The following is a 25,699-nucleotide window of genomic DNA, read 5'->3' as shown; positions in this document are numbered from 1 at the left end:
AAATAAAAAAAATAGAATTTAATTGTAAATAAAATAATTAAAAACCACAATTGTGTTATAAAATAGTTTTAAAACATTACTAGATTTGGAAACTTTTATTTGTTTGGAAAAAAAAAAGAAAAAAAAAAAAAAAAAATATATTTATACCTCTTTTTTTTTTTTTTGTACAATTTATTATTATTATTATTATTTTTTATCTTGAGTTGGTGCATCATCTTCAACAACTAGATTCCATTCTGTTACCTTTTTTGATAATGGTTTTTTGAATGATGAACTTGTATTATTTGAAATTAATGAAAGTATTAAATCATTTACTTTAAGTGGTAAAGGTGGCATTTCAATATTATCTTTCCATTTTCCAGTTCTTTTTTTTTTTTTTTTTTTTTTTTCAGATAGATAAATTTTAAAAAAGGTTAGTAAATAATAAAAAGGTTTTTAAAAAAAAAAAAAAAAAAAAAAAAAAAAAAAAAAAAAAAAAAAAAAACTATTTTAAAACATACAATTGAATACTATTATTTATATTTTCAATTACTTCAGTTAAAATTGTTGATTGAGGATCAGTTAATTGCATAACACTTGTTCTAATTTGTTTTAATAATTGATTGTTTTTTTGTAAAAGTGAATCAGCTTCCAATAAATTTGCAGCGATTGCAGGAGAAGAATTAATAATGGAAGGAGTGGTCATATTTGGAGTTACAGTAGTAGTAGTAGCAGTATTAGTAGTTGTAGTAGTATCATGAGTAGTTTTTTCTTTTTTATTTGGTGATTCTTTTGATGATGATGAAGGTGATGAAAATGATGATCTTGACTTTCTTTTACCAGTTGTTTGTTCCTCTTCTTCAGATTTAATTGATTGTTCAGGTTTTGTCGTTGTTGTTGTTGTTGTTGTTGGTTGTTGTTGTTGTTGTTGTTGTTGTTGTTGTTGTTGTTGTAGAGAAGGTTTTTTGGGAATTAATTGATTTAACATTTGATTATACCTTAATGCTACAGCTTTTGGTGAAATACCCAACTCTTTTGAAACCATTTGCCATCTAGAAACACTACTAAATCTACTTGGTGGATATTTAGTTAATGCATCTTCTAATTTCTTTTGATCTTCAACTGTCCATGGTTCATTCAAAAGTTTTAAATCCTTTTTATTTAATTCACCAAGACTATTATTAATATAATTTAAGTATTGTTTTTCTTTTTCTTCATTATTATTATTATTATTATTATTATTATTATTATTATTATTATTATTAGTATTGTTATTATTATCATTATCATTACTATCTTGTTCTATTTCTTTGTTTACTGTATTTTTAGTACCACCAATTGGTGGTTGAATGGTTGTTGTTGTTGTTGTTGCTGTTGTTGTTGCTGTTGCTGTTGCTGTAGGTATTGGTTTTGAAATTAATTCTAATGGTTGTTTATTATTATTATTAGTTGCTGTTGGTAGTTGTGATTGAGATTGTACACTTTTTTGAAATAATGGGTTAATACCAATTGATACTACATCTTTAACACTTGATGTTGAAGGAATATTATTATTGTTATTATTACTACTATTGCCATCTAGAGAATCTAAAATTGTTTGAAAAGTATTATTTACCATTGTATTTAAAAATAAACCACTACCACTTAGCCCTCCAAGACTACTACTAGAAATACCTCCACCACCACCACCACCACCCAATACACCAAGACCACCACCACCACTTGTAATAGGATTACCAAATCCACTAATATTTAAACTACCTGTTGTTGGTGATCTAAGTGCTTGTTGTTTATTTAAAAAGTTTTGATAAACTTTAATATGAATATTCAATTCTTCCAATGTTCTTGCTTTACATGATGTATTTGAATTATGTTGATTAACTAATTTAAGTATCTCTATCATTTGATCAGGTTTTAAAAAATTATATTCTAAACTTGCTTTACTAAATATATTATGTTCATCTAAATTCCATTTTCTAAATCCATTACTATTTGAATAAAGTTTAAAATATTCAAATTCTTCATCTTTATTTAATCTATTCTGTAATTATAATAATATTGATTAATATTGATATTAATAATAAAAACATAAAAAAAAAAAAAAAATTTATTAATTTATTAATTAAACAAAAAGTAATTTAAAGTACTTACAATTTCTCTTAAGTCTGACATAGTTTATAAAATTATATATATTTATTTATTTAATTTTATTATTTCCACCTTTTTCAAATACATGTATTTTGGGATTTGGGTGGGAATGAGAAAAAATTAATATCACAAAAAAAAAAAAAAAAAAAAAAAAAAAAAAAAAAAAAAGATTTTTTTATTTTTTTTTTTTTTTATTTTATTTATTTTTTTTATTTTTCATTTTCCAAAACCATTTCAAAAAAAAATCTTTATTATAATAACAATAACAACTATAAAATCAAAAGTCCATAAAAAACCAATTTGTGTGCTTTTTTATTTTTTTATATTTTTTTTTATTATTTTTCTTTTTTTTTTTTTTTTTAAAATTTTTTATTTAAAGTTGCTAGTAATAATAAAAAAAAAAAAATACCACACACACATAAACACATTTAATAATAAAAAAAAAAAAGAGATAGGAGAAAAAAAAAAAAATAGAATAGAAACATTTTAAAATGTTTTCAAAAAATATAAATAAAGTTAGATTTAATCTAACATTAATGGATGAAGGAGAATATTATTTTGATGATTATAGTGCAATTTTTTATCCACCGTCAAATACAGAGGAAGAATCATGGCAAAAGAGAATAGCAGGTAGAATATTAGTTTGTTCAAGCTCAATGTTTTTTGAACCTGACGATTCAAAATTACCAATAATGAAATTTCCATATAAAGATATGTCAAGTATAGGAGCATGGTTAAATTCATTATCATCAGCACCACCTGCTCATTTACCAACACCACAACCAATACCACAATCAATATTATCACCATCAAAGCCAACACCAACACCAACACCACCAATAGTTGTTGAACAACCTTCACCAACACGTTCAGCTTTTTCTAGATTATTATCATTTTCATCATTAACTTCAAAAGTAACAACACCAACACCACCAACACCAACTCCAACACCACCAACTCCACAACCAACATCTATAGCACCAACCCCAACCATTGCAACCAATCCATATACATCATTTTCAGTTAGTCCAAATCCACCATCACCATTATTATCACAATTATTTGAACAAGCAAAACCTTCATTCTTAGCAAGTAAAGGGGATATTTTCTATGTAAAATCATCACAAGTTATTGAAATGAAAGAAAATTCTAGAAATCATCCATATATATTTAAACAAGTAAGTAAAAATGTTAAAATTAACATTATATATATATTTATAATATAATTTTATTGATGATTAATACTCTTTTTTTTTTTTTTTTTTAATTTTAAAAAAAAGTATAATAATATAGATTTTAAATTTTCATTTAATTATGTAAAACAAAATATAGTATTAGATGTTATGAAAGTATTTCATAATTATTCTGGTAAAGAAAAGATTCAAAGGGATGAATTGATTAAACAAATGGTAGAAGATAGAGAGAATAAAATATTTTTTGATATAACACAATTGGTTGATATGAATGAAAGGAATATATTAGAATTAAAATGTTCAAAAATTTCACCATTGGTAGAGAATCCAGGTAGATTATTAATTACAAATGCAAGATTATACTTTCAACCAATGAATAACATTGAAGAGAATCGATTAAAGAATTATAGTTTACAATCGATCATTAGGGTATTACAAAGAAGACATAGTTTAAGAGAGATTGGTTTGGAATTGTTTTTCGATGATGGGTCAAGTTTATTCTTAAAATTTAATAACACAATCACACGTAATCAAGTCTATGATTTATTGGTTAAACATTTATGTACCAATATAATGCATATCAATGAACAGGCTAATTATCTATTAAAGTGGCAAAATGGTATCATATCAAACTACGATTATCTATTGTATTTGAATAATTTAGCAGGTAGAACATTCAATGATTTGACGCAGTATCCTGTTTTCCCATGGATTATAGCGGATTACCAATCTACAACATTGGATCTAAATAGAAATGAGACCTTTAGAGATTTATCCAAACCAATTGGTGCACTAAATCCAACTAGATTAGCCACATTTCAAGATCGTTATCATCAGATTCCCGATGATCAACCAAAATTCCTCTATGGTACACATTATTCAACACCAGCTTATGTATTATACTTTTTAGTTAGACAAGTACCAGAGTATATGTTACGTTTACAAAATGGTAGATTCGATTCACCAAATCGTATGTTTTATTCAATTGAAGAAACTTGGAATTCAGTTTTAAATAGTACAACAGATGTTAAAGAATTAATTCCAGAATTTTATAAACCATCATTTGAATCATCAAGTAGTAGTAGAAATGGCGGCGGCGGCGATGATGATGATAATTTTGAAAATGGTATTTTTTTAACAAATTCCGAAAATTTACCATTAGGTATTCGTCAAGATAATAATGTAATTAATGATATTATTTTACCACCATGGGCTTCATCACCAAAAGATTTCATTAGTAAATTACATCAAGCATTGGAGTCTGAATATGTATCACAAAATCTTCATCATTGGATCGATTTAATATTTGGTTATAAACAAAAAGGTGAAGAAGCAGTTAGAGCTAATAATTTATTTTATCATTTAACCTATGAAGGTAGTATAGATATTGAATCAATCACTAATCCATTCGAACGTGAAGGTATGGAAGCTCAAATCAATGAGTTTGGTCAAACACCAAGACAAATCTTTAAAACTCCTCATCCACAACGTTTACCACAACAATTAAGAAATCAAAATTTAAAAATTGAATTAAGTGATTTAGAACAAAATATTAATTTCATTTTTGATGAATTAAATAATTGTAATATTAATGAATTAAATAATGATAATGATAATAATTTAAATAATAATAATAATAATAATAATAATAATAATAGTAATAGTAATAGTAATTTAAATAATAATTATATAGATAGTAATATAAATAATAATATAAATAATATTGAAAATATAAATAGTTTAAATAATGAGAATAATGAAAATAGTAATGATAAAAAAAATAATAGTAATAGTAATAGTAGTGATAATATAAAAAATAGTAATGGTTTTGAAAATAATGATAATAATTTTAATAATGAAAATGAAAATTTAAATGATGAAAATGAAAATTTAACATTTTTAGGCGAAGAAAGAAATAATAGTAATAATTGGGGATCATTAAATTTTTTAAAATTTAATCAAAATATAAAATTACATAAAGATAAGATTAGTGCATTATATTTATCAAATAATAGTGAAACCATTTATTCAGTATCATTGGATAGTTGTTTAAAGATTTACTCTTTAAAAGAAAAGAGACAAATTAGATCATTAAATCTTTGTAATTTGGCATTATCATCTTTTCAATTATCAAAGGATGAGAAATATATTATCATTGGTTCATGGGATAATAATATTTATGTCTATTCAGTGGGAAATGGTAGTATAAGTTATTCAATACCGGGTCATAGTGATGCTGTATCATGTCTAAAGTTACATAATAACAATATATTGGTATCGGGTAGTTGGGATTCATCTGTAAAGGTTTGGAGAACTCATAGACAATCCAATGGTGCAATCTCCATTGAAAAAACACCAATTGCAGATTTCGTAGATTCAGATACTGAGATAAGGTCGATCGATATCAGTTCAAATGGTACCATATTTTGTGCGGGCTCAAGCGATGGTTATCTCTATTTCTACGATTTACTCACACTTCAATTGATTCGTAGAATCAGTTGTTTCTTTGACGAGTTGGTGTGTATTAAATTCACTCCTGATGGATCGAGAATTATCACCGCTTGTATTGATGGCTCTGTAAAATTGATTGGTATAGAAGGTTCAGAAATCTTTAGTTTCAAAGTAAAAGGTGAAATTCATTGTTTGGACTCTGATGGTTCTTCTCTAATCATTGGTACTGATCGTGGTCTTTGTCTTTGGAGTTTAACAACTGGTACTGAAATAAAAGATTCTATCTCTCCTTTCTTATCTCAATCTTCAAATGAATCAATTCATTCTTTAAATGTTTCAATTAATCAATCTTCAAATAAACCAATTTTATTAACTGGTACTGAAGCTGGTTCAATTTCAATTTGGCAACAATAAAAACCTTATTTTCAATCACTCATCTTATTAAATAAATTTAAATAAAATAAAAAACAATCATTTAAAAAAACAATATTATTAATTTAGTAAACACACAAAGTGATATAAAAAATAAAAAAAAAATGAATATTTCTTAATTTTATTTTAAATTTGTCCCATATGTTCTATATTTTAAAATAGTAACCCTAAAAAATATAAATACTTTTATCTTTTAATTAATTTGTATAATTTTTTTTTTTTTTTTAAAAAAGTTGAATTATGACAAGAATTTTTTTCATTTTTAAAACTTTTTTACTTAATGTGTAATTTGTGAAACTTTTTGTTTTTTTAAAATAAATTAAGAAATACATAATATAACAAGGTTGATTATGTTGGGAAATTTACAAAATTTGATTATAATCTTTATTTTAAAAATTTTCTATTTATATTGGAAATTATTTATAATTATTTTTATACTGAAACAACACTCCGCCTTTAGATTTTAATTTTCAAAATATTAAATCTGATAATAACCTTAAAATGTTATGATGTTCTTTCCAATGATTTACCACCTCTTCTTTCAACTGGATTTCAGATTGCACCAAATTTATTAAAAATGTTAATTTCTTTTGAACCATTTAAAGTTCAAGATGAGGCTGGAATCCAAGGTTTAGTGTTTAAGATTATTATGAGGTATTATAGTTATGGTTTACCACGTTGGTTTTCTAAATCTAATGATTTCTTGTCCAAGAGAATGTCAATGCATCATTTGAAACATATGTTACTAATTAATTCAAATTTAGTTTTATCTGGTTTGTTACTATTCATTGAGTGAGAATTTTGAAAATTAACCAAATCCATTAATCCACTAATAAACCTTTGGTCGGTGGTTGGATCTTTAATGAATTTTACAACAGCTTGTTTACGTTGTTCAATGGATATTGGGTTTTTAACATTTACCATTAGTTGCTTAACAGTCTTAGCTTTTAACTTTTTGACTTTAATTGAGGTTCTGCCAATAATATACTTTAAGTTGATCATCACCTTTTAGAAAATTCACGTCATCACTGAGACTTGCTAAGTTGGACGGTCTTTGATACTCATCCAATCCAGTAGTTTTTCAGACCACTGATTGTTGAGTTGAAGTTTTGACTTCCATATCCTTACAATTTACCACTATGGCCTGATTATCTGAGGTTCTGATGTTTTCTGCTAGATCTGTGCTGTATCCATACTATTCATACCTCGTTTATCATAAGCGTCTATAGGGCTGCCACTTACTCTATCTTCACTATGATCCGTTCGCTCAAAAGAATCTTTGTTGATCCCTTTGGTATTGAACTATTGGGCTTACGAGACCTACGCCCTACCAAAGGGAAATTGGTAGAGCGTAGGTAAATTTCCTCATGATCAAAATCGGAATGTTGATGTTTTTTTTTTTTTTTTTTTTTTTTTTTTTTTTTTTTTTTTTTTTTTTTTTTTTTTTTTTTTTTTTTTTATTTAGTATATAAAATTTTTGTATTATATATCTTTTTTTATAATTATTTTATATATTTATCCAAATGTAGAGAAGCTACCATGTTGAACATTTCCACAATAATTTAAAATTTATTATTTATTATTTAATAAAATAACTTAAATACTCCCCTAAATTATTGCTCATGTTAAAATCTTTTATTTGAGAAATACTATAAAAAAATTAAGAAATAAATAAAAAATAATAAGGTTGATTATGTTGGAAAAATTAAAAATTGATTACGATCTTTATTTGAAAATTTTTTTTTTTATATTTGATTTTATGTTTAAAAATTTTTACAACCGAAATTAAAAACTCACCACGTAAATTTTTCCCACGTGGGCGAGGTGGTGGATTTCAGTGTGAAAACTTACTACCGTTAAGGTAGTGCATTTTAGTGTGAAAACTCGCTACCCTTAAGGCAGTGAAATTTCAAAAAAAATTTCCCTAAAACAAATATCTTACAATAATTGTGTTTACACAAATATATTGCAACAGATATTATTATTTTTTTTTAAAGATAATATTTTTTTTTGAGCATTATTTAAAACTGTAATCCATTTTATTTTAATAAAGACAACAACATTTAACAAAGATCAAAAATTAAACTTTTTTTAATGAAAAATTAATGAGATCGAAAATGAGTTTACGGATGGAGAGAAAGAAATTTCAGAGACATTAGTTTTCTCAAGGGATCAATAACCAAATATTTAAACTAGAGGTAATAAATAACTATTTTAACATCGATTTTTTTTTTCAAAAAAAAATATTAAAAAAAATATTCACATTTTGGACCAATCAAAAATTTTCACATTTAGAACCAATCAAAAATGAAAAATATAGTTACAGGAAATATTAAGATCAATTGGTTTGTTAATTACAAGTAATAAAGATGTATTAACAGAATTATGAATAAAGGGAAGTTGATGAAAATGGGAGGGAGTTAAAAATCATCAAATACCCAAATTTACATTTTTTATTTGAAAGAAAAATATATTTTAAGCCCACGTGGTGATTTCAGTTTAAGCCACGTTTTTTTCGAGGTTTCAAAAAAAATCAATAATTTATGAAAGTTAAATAAATTTTCGTTGTAGACAATCCCTTTTACTTTTTGCTTAAAATTTTTTATTTTTATTTTTATTTTAACACAATAATTACATTTTTATTTTTATTACCCTTAAAAAAAAAAGAATGAACCCAAAAATCAAACTGTTCCTTGCAATTGCAATTGTAGCTTACCTTATTAGTATATTTACTATTTTGAGTTTTGATGGAAGAAATAAAATCGATGCCCAAAGATTTCCTGATAAATGGAAAATTGTAATTCAAAATAATAATAATAATAATTATAATAATAATAATAATAAAAATTATAAGAAAACAGGAAATCCATTTAATAAAATTGATGAAGTATATTATCAAAATGAAAAATTAAATATTAAAAGATCAGAACAAGTTAGAGGAGCAATGAAACATGCATGGGAAAAATATAAAGAATTTTCATGGGGTCAAGATGAATTAAGACCATTAACAAAAAGTCATAAAGAATGGTTTGGTCTTGGTCTAACAATTATTGATTCTTTAGATACTCTTAAAATTATGAATTTAGATAAAGAATATAAAGAAGGTAGAGATTGGGTTGCTAATGTATTAAAACAATCTAAAAATACTGTATGTAATAGATATATATATATGGTTTTATTGTTTATGTTTTTTAATTTTTATTTTATTTTAATTTATTTTTTTTTTTTTTAAAAAAAAAAGGGAATGACGGTTTCAGTATTTGAAACGATTATTAGAGTTTTAGGATCACATGTAACAATGTATGGATTAACAAATGATGAAATGTATTTAGAGAAAGCAGTAGAGATTGGTGATTTATTATTATATGCATTCCCAGAAGACACTAAAAAACCATTCCCATCATCAAATATTAGATTAGCAACTCATGGAAAGTCATATCCAGGTTGGACTGGCGGTTGTGTAATTTTATCAGAAGTATCTACATTATTTTTAGAATTTAATGAACTTTCAAGAATATCAGGTGATCCAAAGTATAAGGAATACTCTGATAGAGTGATTGATGCTCTATCCAAAATGAAAACAAGCATACCAGGTCTATTTCCAGTTTTTGTAAATCAAGACGCAAATGGTTTCTGTGGTAGTTTTATTACAATTGGTGGTTTAGGTGATTCCTATTATGAATATCTCTTAAAGATGTGGATTTATACAAATGGTGAAGACGAAATCTATAGACGTCTATTTGTTGAATCTGCTGATTCTATCATTGAACATTTGTACAAAGTTTCCCCAAAAGGTGATGGTTACCTTTCAGCCATGGATCATAACTCTCTAACCAACATTCAAGAACATTTAGCTTGTTTCGCTGGCGGCATGTTTGCATTAGCTGCCGCTGCAAATATTACTCAAGATGATAAAAAGTCTGCTAAGTATATGGAAGTTGGTGAAATGATAACTAAAACTTGCGTAAAAACTTATTTAACTTCACCATCTGGTTTAGCTCCCGAATCATTCCGTGTCGATCCAAATTCTGGTAATATTAGTTGGAATGTTCATGGTACATATAGTTTTTATATTTTACGTCCTGAAACTGTTGAATCATTATTCATTTTATATCGTTTAACAGGTATGTTTAATTAATTATAATTTTAGTAATAATAGTAAATTAGTGGTATATTAATTTTTTTTTTTTTTTTTTTTTTTTTTTTTTTTTTTTTTTTTTTTTTTTTTTTTAGGGGATATTAAATATCAAGAATGGTCATGGAAAATCTTTGAAGCAATTGAAGATGTTTGTAGACATGAAAATGGTTATAATGGTCTTAAAAATGTTGATGATAGAAAATCTTTGGATGATACTCAAGAAAGTTTCTTTATGGCGGAAACTTTAAAATATCTTTATTTATCATTCCAACCTTCGTCAGTTATTCCATTAGATAAATATATTTTCAATACTGAAGCTCATCCAATTTTGATTCCAAAGAAATAAATAAGTTGTGGACCGATAAAAAAAAAAAAAAAAAAAAAAAAAAAGTTTTAGATTTAAATTTTTTAAATTAAATAAATATTAATTTTTTTTATATTAATTTTTGATGAGGTTTTACTGAATTTATTTTTATAAACAACAATAAAATTTTTAAATTAAAAAAAATAAAAAATAAAAAAATATCATTTAAATCTGGTATAAAAAAAAATTTTAGGTGGAAAAAAAAATTTGTGTGTGGAGAAAATAAGATTTTTTAAGTGAAAAAAAAAAAAAAAAAAAAAAAAAAAAAAAAAAATAAATAAATAAACAATTAATGTTGAAATTTCCACATTTTTAGTAATTTTATAAAGAGTAAAAAAAAAAAATTAATTTTCACTTTTTTTAAAAAATAAACCCACTACTTTTGTGTGTAAACAAAAAAAAATTGCTTTTTCTTTATTCATTCCCCTTTTTTTTGTTTTTTTTTTTATACCTGAAACTAGAAAATAAAAATATCATAATGTGGAAATTATTATAAAATAATGTTAAAAAAAAAGGGGTAAAGGTGAAAAAATTAATAAAATGTAGGGGACTGCGAAATTTGATATGGTGTTAAAAAAAAAGGGGGGTGGGGGTGAAAAAAAAAAGGGGAAAACGTTAAGGTGGAAAAAAAAGGGGAAAACGTTAAGGTGAATTTAATCGATGAAGATTTAGTTGCTTATGATTGGAATCATGCTTCGGTTCAATATTTACCTTCAAAACCAAATTAAAAAATATCTTTTTTTTTTATTTTTTTTAAACCAAGCAATAGTAATAGCAAAGAGAAAATAAAAAATTATTAATATCCCACAATATTTGTTGTGATCCAGAAACTGAAAATATTAACTTTCTTTCTTAAAAATAAAACTATTTTCCAAAAAAAATTTTTTTTGCGAATTTGGTAGCTTTTGTTTTTTGAAAGTAAAATATTTTATGTTTATCCAACCTGGTGCCTTCAGTTTTAACCATGGTTTTTAGGTTCAAAAAGTATCAACCATTTTAGAAACTTAAATAAATTTTCGTTTTAGACAACCCCTTTTATTTTTTGCTTGAAATTTAATTTTTTTTTATTTATATTTTTTTTTTTTTAACACAATTATTACATTTTTATTGTTTTTACAATAAAAAAAAAAAAAAAATAAGAATGGACACAAAAATCAAACTGTTTCTTGCAATTGTAATTGTAGCTTTCCTTATTGGTATATCTACGATTTTTAGTTTTGAAGGAACAAATAAAATCGATGCTCATACAATTCCTGAAAAATGGAAAAATGTAATTCAAAAAAAAGATAATACAAACAATAATAATAATAATAATAATAATATTAATAATAATAATATTAATAATACAATTGAAACAGGAAATCCATATAATAAAATTGATGAAGTATATTATCAAAATGAAAAATTAAATATTAAAAGATCAGAACAAGTTAGAGGAGCAATGAAACATGCATGGGAAAAATATAAAGAATTTGCATGGGGTCAAGATGAATTAAGACCATTAACAAAAAGTCATAAAGAATGGTTTGGTCTTGGTCTAACAATTATTGATTCTTTAGATACTCTTAAAATTATGAATTTAGATAAAGAATATAAAGAAGGTAGAGATTGGGTTGCTAATGTATTAAAACAATCTAAAAATACTGTATGTTTATATTAGATTTATATTTATGGTTTTAAGGTTTATGTTTATTAATTTTTATTTTATTTTAATTTTTTTAAAAAAAAAAAAAAAAGGGAATGGCAGTTTCAGTATTTGAAACGATTATTAGAGTTTTAGGATCACATGTAACAATGTATGGATTAACAAATGATGAAATGTATTTAGAGAAAGCAGTAGAGATTGGTGATTTATTATTATATGCATTCCCAAAAGACACTAAAAATCCATTCCCAGCATCACAAATTAGATTAGCAACTCATGGAAAGACATATCCAGGTTGGACTGGCGGTTGTGTAATTTTATCAGAAGTATCTACATTATTTTTAGAATTTAATGAACTTTCAAGAATATCAGGTGATCCAAAGTATAAGGAATACTCTGATAGAGTGATTGATGCTCTCTCCAAATTGAAACCAAACATTCCAGGTCTATTTCCAGTTTTTGTAAATCAAGACGCAAATGGTTTCTGTGGTAGTTTTATTACAATTGGTGGTTTAGGTGATTCCTATTATGAATATCTCTTAAAGATGTGGATTTATACAAATGGTGAAGACGAAATCTATAGACGTCTATTTGTTGAATCTGCTGATTCTATCATTGAACATTTGTACAAAGTTTCCCCAAAAGGTGATGGTTACCTTTCAGCCATGGATCATAACTCTCTAACCAACATTCAAGAACATTTAGCTTGTTTCGCTGGTGGTATGTTTGCATTAGCTGCCGCTGCAAATATTACTCAAGATGATAAAAAGTCTGCTAAGTATATGGAAGTTGGTGAAATGATAACTAAAACTTGCGTAAAAACTTATTTAACTTCACCATCTGGTTTAGCTCCTGAATCATTCCGTGTCGATCCAGATTCTGGTAATATTAGTTGGAATGTTCATGGTACATATAGTTGGTATATTTTACGTCCTGAAACTGTTGAATCATTATTCATTTTATATCGTTTAACAGGTATGTTTAATTAATTATAATTTTAGTAATAATTGTAAATTAGTAGTATATTAATATCTTTTTTTTTGTAGGTGATATTAAATATCAAGAATGGTCATGGAAAATCTTTGAAGCAATTGAAGATGTTTGTAGACATGAAAATGGTTATAATGGTCTTAAAAATGTTGATGATAGAAAATCTTTGGATGATACTCAAGAAAGTTTCTTTATGTCATAAACTTTAAAATATCTTTATTTATCATTCCAACCTTCGTCAGTTATTCCATTAGATAAATATATTTTCAATACTGAAGCTCATCCAATTTTAATTCCAAAAAAATAAATGAGTTGTGGATAGATGATAAAAAAAAAAAAAAAAAAAAAAAAAAAAAAAAAAAAAAAAAAAGGATTTAGATTTAGATTTTTTAAATTAAATAAATATTAATTTATTTATATATTAATTTTTGATGAAAGGTTTTTCTAAATTTTTTTTTTTTTTTTTATAATAAAAAAAAAATAAATAAATAAACAACAATAAAAAATTTAATTTTTTTCAAAAAACGTTTTTTTTTTTTATTTTTTTTTATTTTTTTTTATTTTATTTTTTTTTTTATGATTTTTTTTTTTATTTCAACAATCTCAATATAAAAAAAAAAACTATGGATATTTATTTTAAAAAAATTGGATATTTGTGAAAAAGATAAGGTTGGAGATGGATATACAAAAAAAACACCTTTTATCCAAAAGTTGGATAAAAGCAAAACACTAATTATTCAATTACAGGTAATAAAGATGTATTAATAGATAGAACGGAGAAGTTGATGAAACTGGAAGGATGGAGTTATAAATCATCAAATAACCAAATTTACATTGAGATTTTTGGATTCGTTTAAAACAACACCCATTCTTTCATTTCACCAACCCAAATGAATTTAATCGATGAGGATTTTGTTGCTTCTGTTCAATATTTACCTTCAAAACCAAATTAAAAAATATCTTTTTTTATTTTTTATTTTTTTTATTTTTTTTATTTTTTTTTGGTCAAACAAAAATTGAAAAAAAAATAAACAAATAAATAAACCAAACAATAGTAATAGCGAAGAGAAAATATAATAAATTATTAATAGCCCACAATATTTGTTGTGATCCAGAAACTGAAGATATTAACTTTCTTTCTTAAAAATAAAAAATTATTTTTGCAAATTTTTTTTTTTTTTTTTGCGAACTTGGTGCCTTCAGTTTAAGCCACGGTTTTTTTTCCCCTTTTTTAGTACCCCTCCCCTTTTATTTTTTTTTTAACACAATAATTACATTTTTATTGTTATTACAATAAAAAAAAAAAAAAAAAATGAACACAAAAATCAAACTGTTTCTTGCAATTGTAATTGTAGCTTTCCTTATTGGTATATCTACTATTTTAAGTTTTGAAGGAACAAATAAAATCGATGCTCATAGAATTCCTGATAAATGGAAAAATGTAAATCAAAAAAAAGTTAATACCAATAATAATAATACCAATAATAATAATAATAATAATAATAATAATAATAATAATAATAATAATAATAATAATAATAATAATAATAATAATAATAATAATAATAATAATAATAATAATAATAACAATAATAATAATAATAATAATAATAATAATAATAATAATAATAATAATAATAATTATGATTATAAGAAAACAGAAAATCCATATAATAAAATTGATGAAGTATATTATCAAAATGAAAAATTAAATATTAAAAGATCAGAACAAGTTAGAGGAGCAATGAAACATGCCTGGGAAAAATATAGAGAATTTGCATGGGGTCGAGATGAATTAAGACCATTAACAAAAAGTCATAAAGAATGGTTTGGTCTTGGTCTAACAATTATTGATTCTTTAGATACTCTTAAAATTATGAATTTAGATAAAGAATATAAAGAAGGTAGAGATTGGGTTGCCAATGAATTAAAACAATCTAAAAATACTGTATGTTTATAATAGATATATATTTATGGTTTCAAGGTTTATGTTTATTAATTTTTATTTTATTTTAATTTATTTTTATTTTTTTTAAAAAAAAAAAGGGAATGGCAGTTTCAGTATTTGAAACGATTATTAGAGTTTTAGGATCACATGTAACAATGTATGGATTAACAAATGATGAAATGTATTTAGAGAAAGCAGTAGAGATTGGTGATTTATTATTATATGCATTCCCAGAAGACACTAAAAATCCATTCCCAGCATCACAAATTAGATTAGCAACTCATGGAAAGTCATATCCAAGTGGTTGTGTAATTTTATCAGCAGTATCTACATTATTTTTAGAATTTAATGAACTTTCAAGAATATCAGGTGATCCAAAGTATAAGGAATACTCTGATAGAGTGATTGATGCTCTATCCAAATTGAAACCAAAAATTCCAGGTCTATTACCAGTTTTTGTAAATCAAGACGCAAATGGTTTCTGTGGTAGTTTTATTACAATTGGTGGTTTAGGTGATTCCTATTATGAATATCTCTTAAAGATGTGGATTTATACAAATGGTGAAGACGAAATCTATAGACGTCTATTTGTTGAATCTGCCGATTCTATCATTGAACATTTGTACAAAGTTTCCCCAAAAGGTGATGGTTACCTTTCAGCCATGGATCATAACTCTCTAACCAACATTCAAGAACATTTAGCTTGTTTCGCTGGCGGCATGTTTGCATTAGCTGCCGCTGCAAATATTACTCAAGATGATAAAAAGTCTGCTAAGTATATGGAAGTTGGTGAAATGATAACTAAAACTTGCGTAAAAACTTATTTAACTTCACCATCTGGTTTAGCTCCCGAATCATTCCGTGTCGATCCAAATTCTGGTAATATTAGTTGGAATGGTCCTGGTACTTTAAGTTGTTATATTTTACGTCCTGAAACTGTTGAATCATTATTCATTTTATATCGTTTAACAGGTATGTTTAATTAATTATAATTTTAGTAGAAGTAGTAGTAAGGTAGTAGTAGTAGTAATAGTAGAAGTTGTTGTAGTTGTAGTGGTAGTGGTTGTAGTTGTAGTGGTAGTGGTTGTAGTAGTAGTAGTAGTAGTAGTAGTTGTTGTAGTTGTAGTGGTAGTGGTTGTAGTTGTAGTAGTACTAATACCTTTTTTTTTTTTTTTTTAGGTAATACTAAATATCAAGAATGGTCATGGAAAATCTTTAAAGCAATTGAAGATGTTTGTAGACATGAAAATGGTTATAATGGTCTTAAAAATGTTGATGATAGAAAATCTTTGGATGATACTCAAGAAAGTTTCTTTATGTCAGAAACTTTAAAATATCTTTATTTATCATTCCAACCTTCGTCAGTTATTCCATTAGATAAATATATTTTCAATACTGAAGCTCATCCAATTTTGATTCCAAAAAAATAAATGAGTTGTGGACAGATTAAAAAAAAAAAAAAAAAAAAAAAATGGATTTAGATTTTTTAAATTAAATGAATATTAATTTATTTATATATTAATTTTTGATGAAAGGTTTTACTCAATTTTTTTTTTTTGTAAAATAAAAAAAAAAAAAATAAACAACAATGAAATATTTAAAAAAAAAATTAAAAAAATCATTTTTTGATTTCATATTAAAATAAATATTTAATAGAAATCAATTAAACAATTCGCCAGAAACAGAAAGTTAGGGTTACATGCACTGAGGTGTTTATTAAATTTTCAAGTAATTTGAAATTTTATTTATTTTAATTTAAATTTTTTTAATTTTTGAATTTTTAGAACAAATTAAATCCTTTTTTTTCATTTTTTTTTTTTTTTTTTTTTTTTTTAATTTTTTTTTTTTTTTTTTTTTAATAAACTACAAATTTGGATGTTAAATTAATTATAATTTGTTAATATAACATTTTGTATATATATATATATAAAAAATAAAAAACTCAAATGACAGGATTTTCAATTCCTAATATGTTTGTATACTCATTTGATATTTAGTATCCATTCAAAGAAAATATTAATAATATATTAATTATAATTATAATTGATTATTTTATTTATATAAATAATAGGAGTATGTTACTCAAATTAGCAAATAGTAGATTGGTATTACATAAAAATAAAAATTTTGAACAAAGTAATGTTCATAAAAAAGAGATTGCAGAATTATTACAATTAGGTAAAGAAGAACAAGCAAGAGTTAGAACGGTTTCAGTTATTAATGAAGATTATCACACTGAAGTTTTAGGTATTTTAATTATTTATTGTGAAACTTTAGCAAATAGAATTAGAGGAATTGAAGGTGTAAAGTAAGCAATATTAATGATAACACCACTCCACTCACTCTTAATATTTCCAAAACTAATTAATTTAAATTTATTTTATAAATTAAAAAAAAAGGGTATGCCCACCAGATTTAAAAGAAGCATGTTGTAGTATTATATTTGCATCACCATATTTAGATAAACAAGTTGAATTATATAAGATTAGAAAGAGATTAATTGAAAAATTTGGTAAAAAATTCCCAGAGGAATGTATAGATTGTTGTTGTATCAATCCAAAGATTGTACATAGATTATCAAATAAACCACCTGAAGAATCATTGGTAAACTATTATCTTAGTAATATTGCAAAGAAACATAATGTAGCCTGGGATACTCCAGCATTACCACCTTTAGTTGATTTACAACAAAGTATTCCTGATTTCACTTTAACTTCTTTAGCTGAACAATTTCCATCTGCACCATCAAATGGTAGTGGTGGCGGTGGTAATGATGATTTATTAATGGATTTCCCATCAGTACCAAAAGAATCGACTGCAACTATTGATCAATTTCCATCACCACCAACATCAAATATAAGTACTACTTCAACCACCACCACCACAACTAAATTAGAATTTCCAAATATTAATAATATCCCAAGTATTGGTATTGCTGAAGCATCACAATGTAAAGTTAGTGGTGATGGTTTAAAGAAAGGTATTGTTGGTAGAGAATGTAGTTTTATAATACAGGCATATGATGCCAAAGGTAATAAACATACAAAAGGTGGTGAAACATTTAATGTTTTAATTCAAGGTCAATATGGTGATCAATTATATGGAAAAGTTGTCGATCAACAAAATGGTACTTACAATGTAACTTATACACCACCAAAAGCTGGTGGTTATGCAATTGCTATCTATTTACAAAATACACCAATTGGTGATCAACAACCACATATATCAAACATTGATGAAGCACCAACTATTTCCGTTGGTGCTTTAGATTTAGTCGATCCATTGAAATGTGAAGCATATGGACCTGGTTTAGAAACTGGTTCTCCTGGTGTTTTATCAACATTTACAATTGTTGCTCGTACTAGTAAAGGTAATCCAATCGAGGCTGGAAAATTGCCACCAGGTCAAAGATTTTATGTATTTGTACAGGGTCCACCTGGAATTCAAATTCATGGTGATATAAAGAATAACAATGATGGTACTTTCACTGCTACCTATACTCCAACGGTTGCTGGTGGTTATGGTGTTATGGTTTATTATGAAAATCAACCAATTCGTTCTGAAGCTTGGACATTCTTTATTTTAGAGAAAGAGAAAGCTCCACCAAAATTCCCTTCAATCATTAATGTACCATTACAACAACAAGTTGCTTCAACCGAGTCTGAAGAGGATGAAATGGATAAACTTTGGAAACAAACCTCTGATCTATCATTTAATCCACCAGTTAAATCGACCGCTGTCATTGAAAACTATGCAGATGCCAAAGCAGCAAATATTCCAGAACCACCATCATTTGCAAAATATCAAGAATCAATTAAAGCCAAAAGTTCACGTGCTGAATTCTTTCAAAAAATCACTGAAAAAACATTGGTTATCGATAATGGTAGTGGTATGGTTAAAGCAGGATTTGCTGGTGAAGATGCTCCAAGATGTGTTTTCCCATCGATCATTGGTTATCCAATGTTCAATTCAGTTATGCATGGTATGGGTAAAGATAAATACATTGGTGATGAAGCTCAAGCTAAACGTGGTATTCTCAATATTAAATACCCAATTGAACATGGTATCATCACCAATTGGAATGATATGGAAGCACTTTGGGAATATACATTCACAAATGAACTTCGTGTCGATGCTTCAAAACATCCAGTTTTATTAACTGAACCACCACTTAATCCAAAAGCGAACAGAGAAAGAATGGTCGAAACAATGTTTGAATATTTCAATACTCCTGCAGTTTATATAGCAATTCAAGCCGTTCTCTCTTTGTATGCATCTGGTCGTACCACTGGTACCGTATTGGATTGTGGTGATGGTGTTTGTCATACCGTGCCAATCTATGAAGGTTATTCTATTCCACATGCAATTAAAAGAATCGATATCGGTGGTCGTGATATCACAGAGTATTTAATGCGTTTACTCACTGAAAGAGGTTATGCTTTCACTACAACCGCCGAAAGAGAAATCGTACGTGATATCAAAGAGAAAACTTCATTTGTCTCTCAAGATTTCTATGCCTCTATGAATGCTCCAGAGGATAATAATATACTCAAGGATTATACGATGCCCGATAAACAAGTTTTAACCATTGGTAAAGAAAGATTCCGTTGTTATGAAGCTTTCTTTGACCCTTCAGTACTAGGTAAAGATCAAAATGGTATTCATCACCTCTTAAATGAAACTATCACCTCTTGTGATATTGATATTCGTCGTGATCTCTATAAAAATATTGTAGTTTCTGGTGGTTCAACAATGGCAACAGGTTTTGAAAAACGTTTACAAAAAGAAATGGAACTTTTAGTTTCAAATCCTCAAGTCCAAATTAAAATTAATGCACCACCAAATCGTGATATTAGTGTTTGGTGTGGTGGTTCGGTTTTAGGTGATCTTAAAACTTTTTCGGATCAATGGATTACAAAACAAGAATATGATGAAGTTGGTAGAGGAATTGTTCATAGAAAATGTTTTTAAATAAATAAAATAATAAATAATATTTTAAAATATAAATTATAATAATCTTTTTTTTTTTTATTTACATAAATAAATGTACAATAATTTAATTTCCTATACATATTTATTTACCAACTGGTTTTGCAATTAATTTATTATAAACAGTTGTTGATGGATTTGGAAAATCTAAACAACTTTGAACAATTGAATTTAAAGTTGAAGTACTTCTGATATTTGATAATGTTGCTTGATTAAAATGTGTAATTGTTTGAAAATCAAATGTTAATAAAATATGAAGTAGATTATAACTTATAGTTTGATTATCAATGTAATCGGAAAGTAATAAATTCTCTGAACGATAACCAATATTACTAATATCTAAACCTTTTTCAACGGAAGTTAAAAAACCTTTAAATAAAAGATTATGATGAGAATAAATTTCTTTTCTTAATGATTCATATGATTCAAAGAGTAATAATTTCCTTTCATTGTAAAAATCATCCAATTTGGATTTAACAGTTTCTCTATAGAGTGGTGATAATATGTACTCTTTAAATTGTTCTTTAGAAATTGAAACTCTAATCATTTCACCCATATTTGAATTTGAAATTATAACGGATCTAGTTTCATCTTGAAATTGGTCATAAGATTCTTTTGTATTACCACCTCTTGAATTTAAAACTTGATTTCTAAATTCCAATAGATTACACATAGAATCTTGATCCCTAGTTGATAAATGTGGGTCGTCAGATAATAATTTTGCAACGATTGCAAGTTGGGTACATGTATCGATAAGTGATTGTGATCTAATTATTGTAAAACCTTCCATTAGTGTATATTGATCCAAATGACATTTCAATGTATCCATTGGTAAATTAGTTTGTAATATTTCATCACCTTCGATGATATAAAATGATTTTTTAATTTTATCATAAGATTTCATTTTTGATTTTTGACGAATATTTCTAGTATCCTTTCTTGATGAATTGAAATCACTCCAAGTCTTTCTTTCAAACAAGTATGGATAAAACTCCAAATTCTTTATGTCATCCTGAAATCCCTCTTTATATTTCACAAATAAGAAATCACTAGAAGGTAAAGACATCTCCATACAAAAAATTCCTTTCTCACGAAGATTTCTTAATATATCGGATTTGAAATTTTCACAACTATCAACGAGAATCATTACTTTATCTTGAGCCAAATCCATTTTTGTTTTATTTATCATTGTAAATTCTTTAAAATCTTGCATATATGGATAAATTGGTTTTGTAAAATCCCAACCTTCTTTAGTCAAATATAAATCTTCCTCCCTAACGAAATTAATTAATTTTCTAGAGATTAATTGAGATAACATAGATAATGCATTACGAAATGCATTATCACCTTTTCTATCACGGTTACGAACTTCAACATCTGTAAATTTCTGTGCCTCTGCTTTTACATCTTCTAAATTGAAATGAGTATCTTGTGTTGCGCGTAATTCATATAGAGCCAATAAAAATGAAACTGGTTGTCCTTGAAATGTTGGTTTATATTTTTTCTCTTTTATTTTATTTTCATTATTTGATTCAATAGCTTTTCTAATATCACCATTAATTGGTATATTATTATCAAAATTTAAAATTGGTAATGAATTCTTTTTAGTTGGTGTTAATTGAGATGTTGTTGTTTTTGTTGTTGTAGTATTAGTGGTGGTGGTGGTGGTGGTGGTGGTGGTGGCGGGTACCATTGAAGTTGAACTATTTGGTGATATTTGTGGTGTTGTCAATTCATTTGTTGTTGGTAATGGTTGTGATGCTGAATTATAAGTATAGCTTTGAGAAGATATAACCACATCATCACCATTTTTAGATCTCTTATAAACTTCAAAATCATCAGTATCACATCTAATAACTTCTGTAAGCTCACGTTTAAATGAATTTTCTAAATTATTATTAACCTTATAACGATCATTTTCATCTTCTTCTGTATCAGTAAATACTTGATCATTATCTTCCAAATCTGTTGATTCGTCATCAACACCTTCAATGTTGTAATTAAATGATGAATTTACTGAATTTACTGAATTTACTGAACTTATCGAATTTGCGCTATTTATTGATAAAGCTGATGGTGGTGTATTATTTATATTATATGTTGTTTTTGGTGTGGATATATTTAAACAAGAAATATCTTTAGTTGGTGTATTTATTTTATTTATTGTTGTGGATGTTGTATTAGTTGTCGTTGTTGTTGTTTTAGTTGGTGATATTTGTTGTTTTAGGTTTGGAGATGTTTGTGCATTATTATTATTATTATTATTATTATTATTATTATTATTATTATTATTATTATTATTATTATTATTATTATTGTTATTACTATTACTACTACTAATGTTATTACTTAAAATTACAGTTTTTGGTAATATAGTAACTTTAGCAGATACTATCCTTGCTAAAGTCCAATTTAATTCCTCAATCTTTTTTAATTTATCCAAAAGCTCTTTATTGTGTGATATAAATTTCTTTCCATCATCCAATATAACCTCAAATGTGATATCCTCCATTGGTTTCATTAATTGTTGTTGTATTTGTTCTGTTTGTTCTGTTTGTATAGTATTGCTGGACTCTAATAATAAAATAGGGTCACCCTCTGGTTGAGTTAGATCATCTTCTTCATCCGTTATTGAGTTTGAACCTGCATTACTATTAGTATTATTATTATTGTTGTTGTTGTTGTTGTTGTTGTTGTTGTTGTTGTTGTTGTTGTTGTTGTTGTTGTTGTTGTTGTTGTTGTTGTTATTTTTATTTTTATTATTATTATCTAAATCTATAACATCTTTTTGAGAAATTAATTTCGGTGAAGCTAAAATTTGTTTGTTATTTTTATTAACATTAAAAACTCTTTTTATAAAGTGGTGAAGTGGATCCCTATCTATACTATCATATTTAATATAATCTGAATATACATTTTCTAAAATATCATTTGGCACTTTTATTTTTATAAAATGATATATATATTTAATTATTAATTAATTGTATTTTTAAAATAAAATATGATTCTTTCTTTTTTTTTTTTTTTGTTTTTTTATAAGAAAATTACCTCTATCATTAAATAAATGTTTCATTTTATCTAATTGAGATGAATATATTTTATTATCAATAGTTTTATTGAATAATTTTGTTCTAAGTCTATTTATTTCTAAATGATTATTTCCTTTAACTTGAAGTATTTGTAATATAAAAGTTAGAAAAGCAATCTCTAATGGAAATGAACAAATGTCAATTGTATCACCTTCTTTTAAACCACTACTTTGAAACTGCTCATATAAACCTAATAATCTACCTTCCCTATCGAAAAATGTTTTATTACCACCAGTATATTCTCTACATTTTAGTATTGTATCTATTGGTTCAACATTTAACTCTATCTTTTCTTCCAATCCCATATAATAACCTTTACCTCTTATAAAAATCTTCATTTTTTTTTTTTTTTTTTTTTTTTTTTTCTAAAATAAAAAAATAATCTGTTTGTGTGCAGTTGCTTTGGAATTAATGTTTGTACAAATTTCAAGAAAAAAGTTTTTTTTTTTTTTTTTTTGTTTTTTTTTGGCAAAAGATCCAAAAAAAAATCTTTGAAAACATTTTATTTTATTTTATTTCTTTTTTTTTGTATAATTTTTATTTATTGGTTTTTTTTTTTTTTGTTTTTATGTGTTTTTTTTTTTTTTTTTTTTTTTTTTTAAAGAACATCAGATCTTTGAGCTTTCTTTGGTTCTCTTTTAAGTGATTCTCTATATAATTCTTGTTGATATTGATCGAGAGTATGAGCTTTGAGATCACTTCTAATATTTAATAAAAACTCTTGAATTTGATGAACTGGTTGAAGATTGTAAGGTACGACTTGAGTTTCTTGAATCAAAGAGATGATTTTAAAAACTAGGGTTCTCTTTGTGAAATTGATTAGACTAACCTGTTTACCACCAACGTCAGTGACGAAATTATTTGGATTTTCATCGATAAAAGTGAGATCGGTTAGATGAACACCCAAATAAGGTAACATTGGAGGAACATTTTGAAGACGAGTTCTGTAGGTTTTAAAGGAACCTTCAGAGTTCATAATCTTTTCTAAATCGGAATAGGTACGCATAGTTTGAGCGGATAACTCTTCACGAGTATACTTTAGACGATAAACCGAGGAAAAGTTAAGACCAGCGATGATTGCCATAAGGGAATTGTAATTATTTAAATTTTTCAAATGATCTGCGATCTTTATGAAACGAGTCATCATACGAGCACGTGCTTTAACTTTTGTGGTTTGAATGATCATTGTGGCCACCCACATTGAAACGGAGTTGAAACGATCGATCATCTTTAAAACGTTTGGAGCACGTGATTTTAGTTTTGTTTTATTCCAAGATTGATTTAAGAGTTCGGGTGGTTTAATGTTTCTATAGATTTCAAATTCGATTAAAGTCAATTGTCTTGCGATCTCCTCCTCATCGATATCATATATTGAGAGATTATTGGAGAAGATATTCTTTGGTACCATTGGTTCGGGTGTTTTCTCATTGAAAATGTGTTTGCTATCGTTCACTGGTGAGAGTTTCTCCACCATCTTTGTTAGGGATTTATTGACGGCACTTGCAGGTGCGGGGAATTTAATTTGAATTTGGTCGATGAATGTACGTAACATTGCAATTAATTTATCATCGAAATCCGAGTAATAATTGTCCACCCAACCTTTCAACACATTGATGACCCTAATTTGGATGTTTCTAGTGGCCATCTCGTCATGACCCGATGGACAGTTGTAACGTTGTTGGAGTTTTGACATCAACTTCTCTGGTGTGCAAAACGATTGATAGGTCATTAAAAAGGTTTTTAAGAATTGTAAATCATGCTTTGAGTCGTGTGTTAAATGTTCCACCAATTTATTCAATGATGCAAATTTAACCACTTCATCGTCTTGATCATCTTTATTCTCTTTGCTTTTATTTATATCGTATTCTGTGGTGTGTACTTTCTCTGTGATGATATTCTCTGTTGGTTCATCCCATATGTTGACTCCGTCATCTTCGTCTTCATCCTCCAATAAATCCATTTGAAATAGTAGTTCCTCTCGTTCCGTTATCTTTGATTGTCTCTCCTCTTTACTATACTCTGTATGTTCCATCGATAAATCATAGATCCTATCTGTATCCTTTAATGCATTTCTAATGTATGTAACCAATCTACTCTCATTTAATCCCTCTACTATCGGTGTAGTGGTTCTTGCTTCCTTCTCCAAGGTTTGTTTGGTTTGTTTCAATCCTTTGGTTGATAAATGTTGTAATATTAATTGTATTATCGCTGTTTTATCCAATTTTTGTTTAACTTCTGCTTTACCTGGATGAAATTGTTTACCAAATTGAATTGCTCTATTTATTGGATAAATTCTTTCACTTTTTTTTTTTTTTTTTTTTTTTTTTTTTTTT

General features: G+C 26.1%; 9 protein-coding genes across 9 annotated transcripts in view; 6 read left to right on the top strand and 3 right to left on the bottom strand.

Moving 5' to 3' along the window:
- Positions 1-186: 186 nt before the first annotated feature.
- On the bottom strand, positions 187-2,151 carry mybY (myb domain-containing protein; the record flags this gene model as incomplete). The annotated part of the gene is made up of 3 exons (XM_633516.1): positions 187-364; positions 501-2,020; positions 2,131-2,151. The coding sequence occupies 3 exons, from the start codon at positions 2,149-2,151 to the stop codon at positions 187-189; spliced, it is 1,719 nt and encodes a 572-aa protein (XP_638608.1).
- Positions 2,152-2,618: 467 nt separating this feature from the next.
- Positions 2,619-6,185, top strand: lvsF (BEACH domain-containing protein; the record flags this gene model as incomplete). The annotated part of the gene is made up of 2 exons (XM_633515.1): positions 2,619-3,305; positions 3,408-6,185. The coding sequence occupies 2 exons, from the start codon at positions 2,619-2,621 to the stop codon at positions 6,183-6,185; spliced, it is 3,465 nt and encodes a 1,154-aa protein (XP_638607.1).
- Positions 6,186-6,780: 595 nt separating this feature from the next.
- Positions 6,781-8,287, top strand: DDB_G0284397 (hypothetical protein; the record flags this gene model as incomplete). Its single annotated transcript, XM_633514.1, has 3 exons — positions 6,781-6,995; positions 7,424-7,558; positions 8,257-8,287. 3 exons carry the CDS (start codon positions 6,781-6,783, stop codon positions 8,285-8,287), a joined length of 381 nt encoding a protein of 126 aa, XP_638606.1.
- Positions 8,288-8,871: 584 nt separating this feature from the next.
- On the top strand, positions 8,872-10,687 carry DDB_G0284395 (glycoside hydrolase family 47 protein; the record flags this gene model as incomplete). The annotated part of the gene is made up of 3 exons (XM_633513.1): positions 8,872-9,351; positions 9,445-10,327; positions 10,437-10,687. 3 exons carry the CDS (start codon positions 8,872-8,874, stop codon positions 10,685-10,687), a joined length of 1,614 nt encoding a protein of 537 aa, XP_638605.1.
- A 1,159-nt stretch (positions 10,688-11,846) lies between these two features.
- DDB_G0284393 (glycoside hydrolase family 47 protein) lies at positions 11,847-13,542 on the top strand (the record flags this gene model as incomplete). Its single annotated transcript, XM_633512.1, has 3 exons — positions 11,847-12,350; positions 12,443-13,325; positions 13,397-13,542. 3 exons carry the CDS (start codon positions 11,847-11,849, stop codon positions 13,540-13,542), a joined length of 1,533 nt encoding a protein of 510 aa, XP_638604.1.
- A 1,110-nt stretch (positions 13,543-14,652) lies between these two features.
- On the top strand, positions 14,653-16,718 carry DDB_G0284391 (glycoside hydrolase family 47 protein; the record flags this gene model as incomplete). Its single annotated transcript, XM_633511.1, has 3 exons — positions 14,653-15,288; positions 15,387-16,260; positions 16,468-16,718. The coding sequence occupies 3 exons, from the start codon at positions 14,653-14,655 to the stop codon at positions 16,716-16,718; spliced, it is 1,761 nt and encodes a 586-aa protein (XP_638603.1).
- Positions 16,719-17,234: 516 nt separating this feature from the next.
- On the top strand, positions 17,235-20,259 carry fia (actin domain-containing protein; the record flags this gene model as incomplete). The annotated part of the gene is made up of 3 exons (XM_633510.1): positions 17,235-17,260; positions 17,360-17,596; positions 17,688-20,259. 3 exons carry the CDS (start codon positions 17,235-17,237, stop codon positions 20,257-20,259), a joined length of 2,835 nt encoding a protein of 944 aa, XP_638602.1.
- A 103-nt stretch (positions 20,260-20,362) lies between these two features.
- On the bottom strand, positions 20,363-23,704 carry DDB_G0284387 (hypothetical protein; the record flags this gene model as incomplete). The annotated part of the gene is made up of 2 exons (XM_633509.1): positions 20,363-23,214; positions 23,326-23,704. 2 exons carry the CDS (start codon positions 23,702-23,704, stop codon positions 20,363-20,365), a joined length of 3,231 nt encoding a protein of 1,076 aa, XP_638601.1.
- A 260-nt stretch (positions 23,705-23,964) lies between these two features.
- The window catches only part of gefA (Ras guanine nucleotide exchange factor), a gene marked incomplete at both ends in the record, with an annotated part of 1,948 nt that continues 213 nt past the window's right edge, over positions 23,965-25,699 (bottom strand). Inside the window, one exon of the mRNA XM_633508.1 lies at positions 23,965-25,666. Coding sequence (XP_638600.1) covers positions 23,965-25,666 — 1,702 coding nt within the window. The remainder of the gene's footprint in view (positions 25,667-25,699) is intronic.

This window comes from Dictyostelium discoideum, assembly GCF_000004695.1.
Source record: "Dictyostelium discoideum AX4 chromosome 4 chromosome, whole genome shotgun sequence".
In the NCBI taxonomy this organism is placed as follows: domain Eukaryota; phylum Evosea; class Eumycetozoa; order Dictyosteliales; family Dictyosteliaceae; genus Dictyostelium; species Dictyostelium discoideum.
This window is presented reverse-complemented; position numbering and strand designations above follow the sequence as displayed.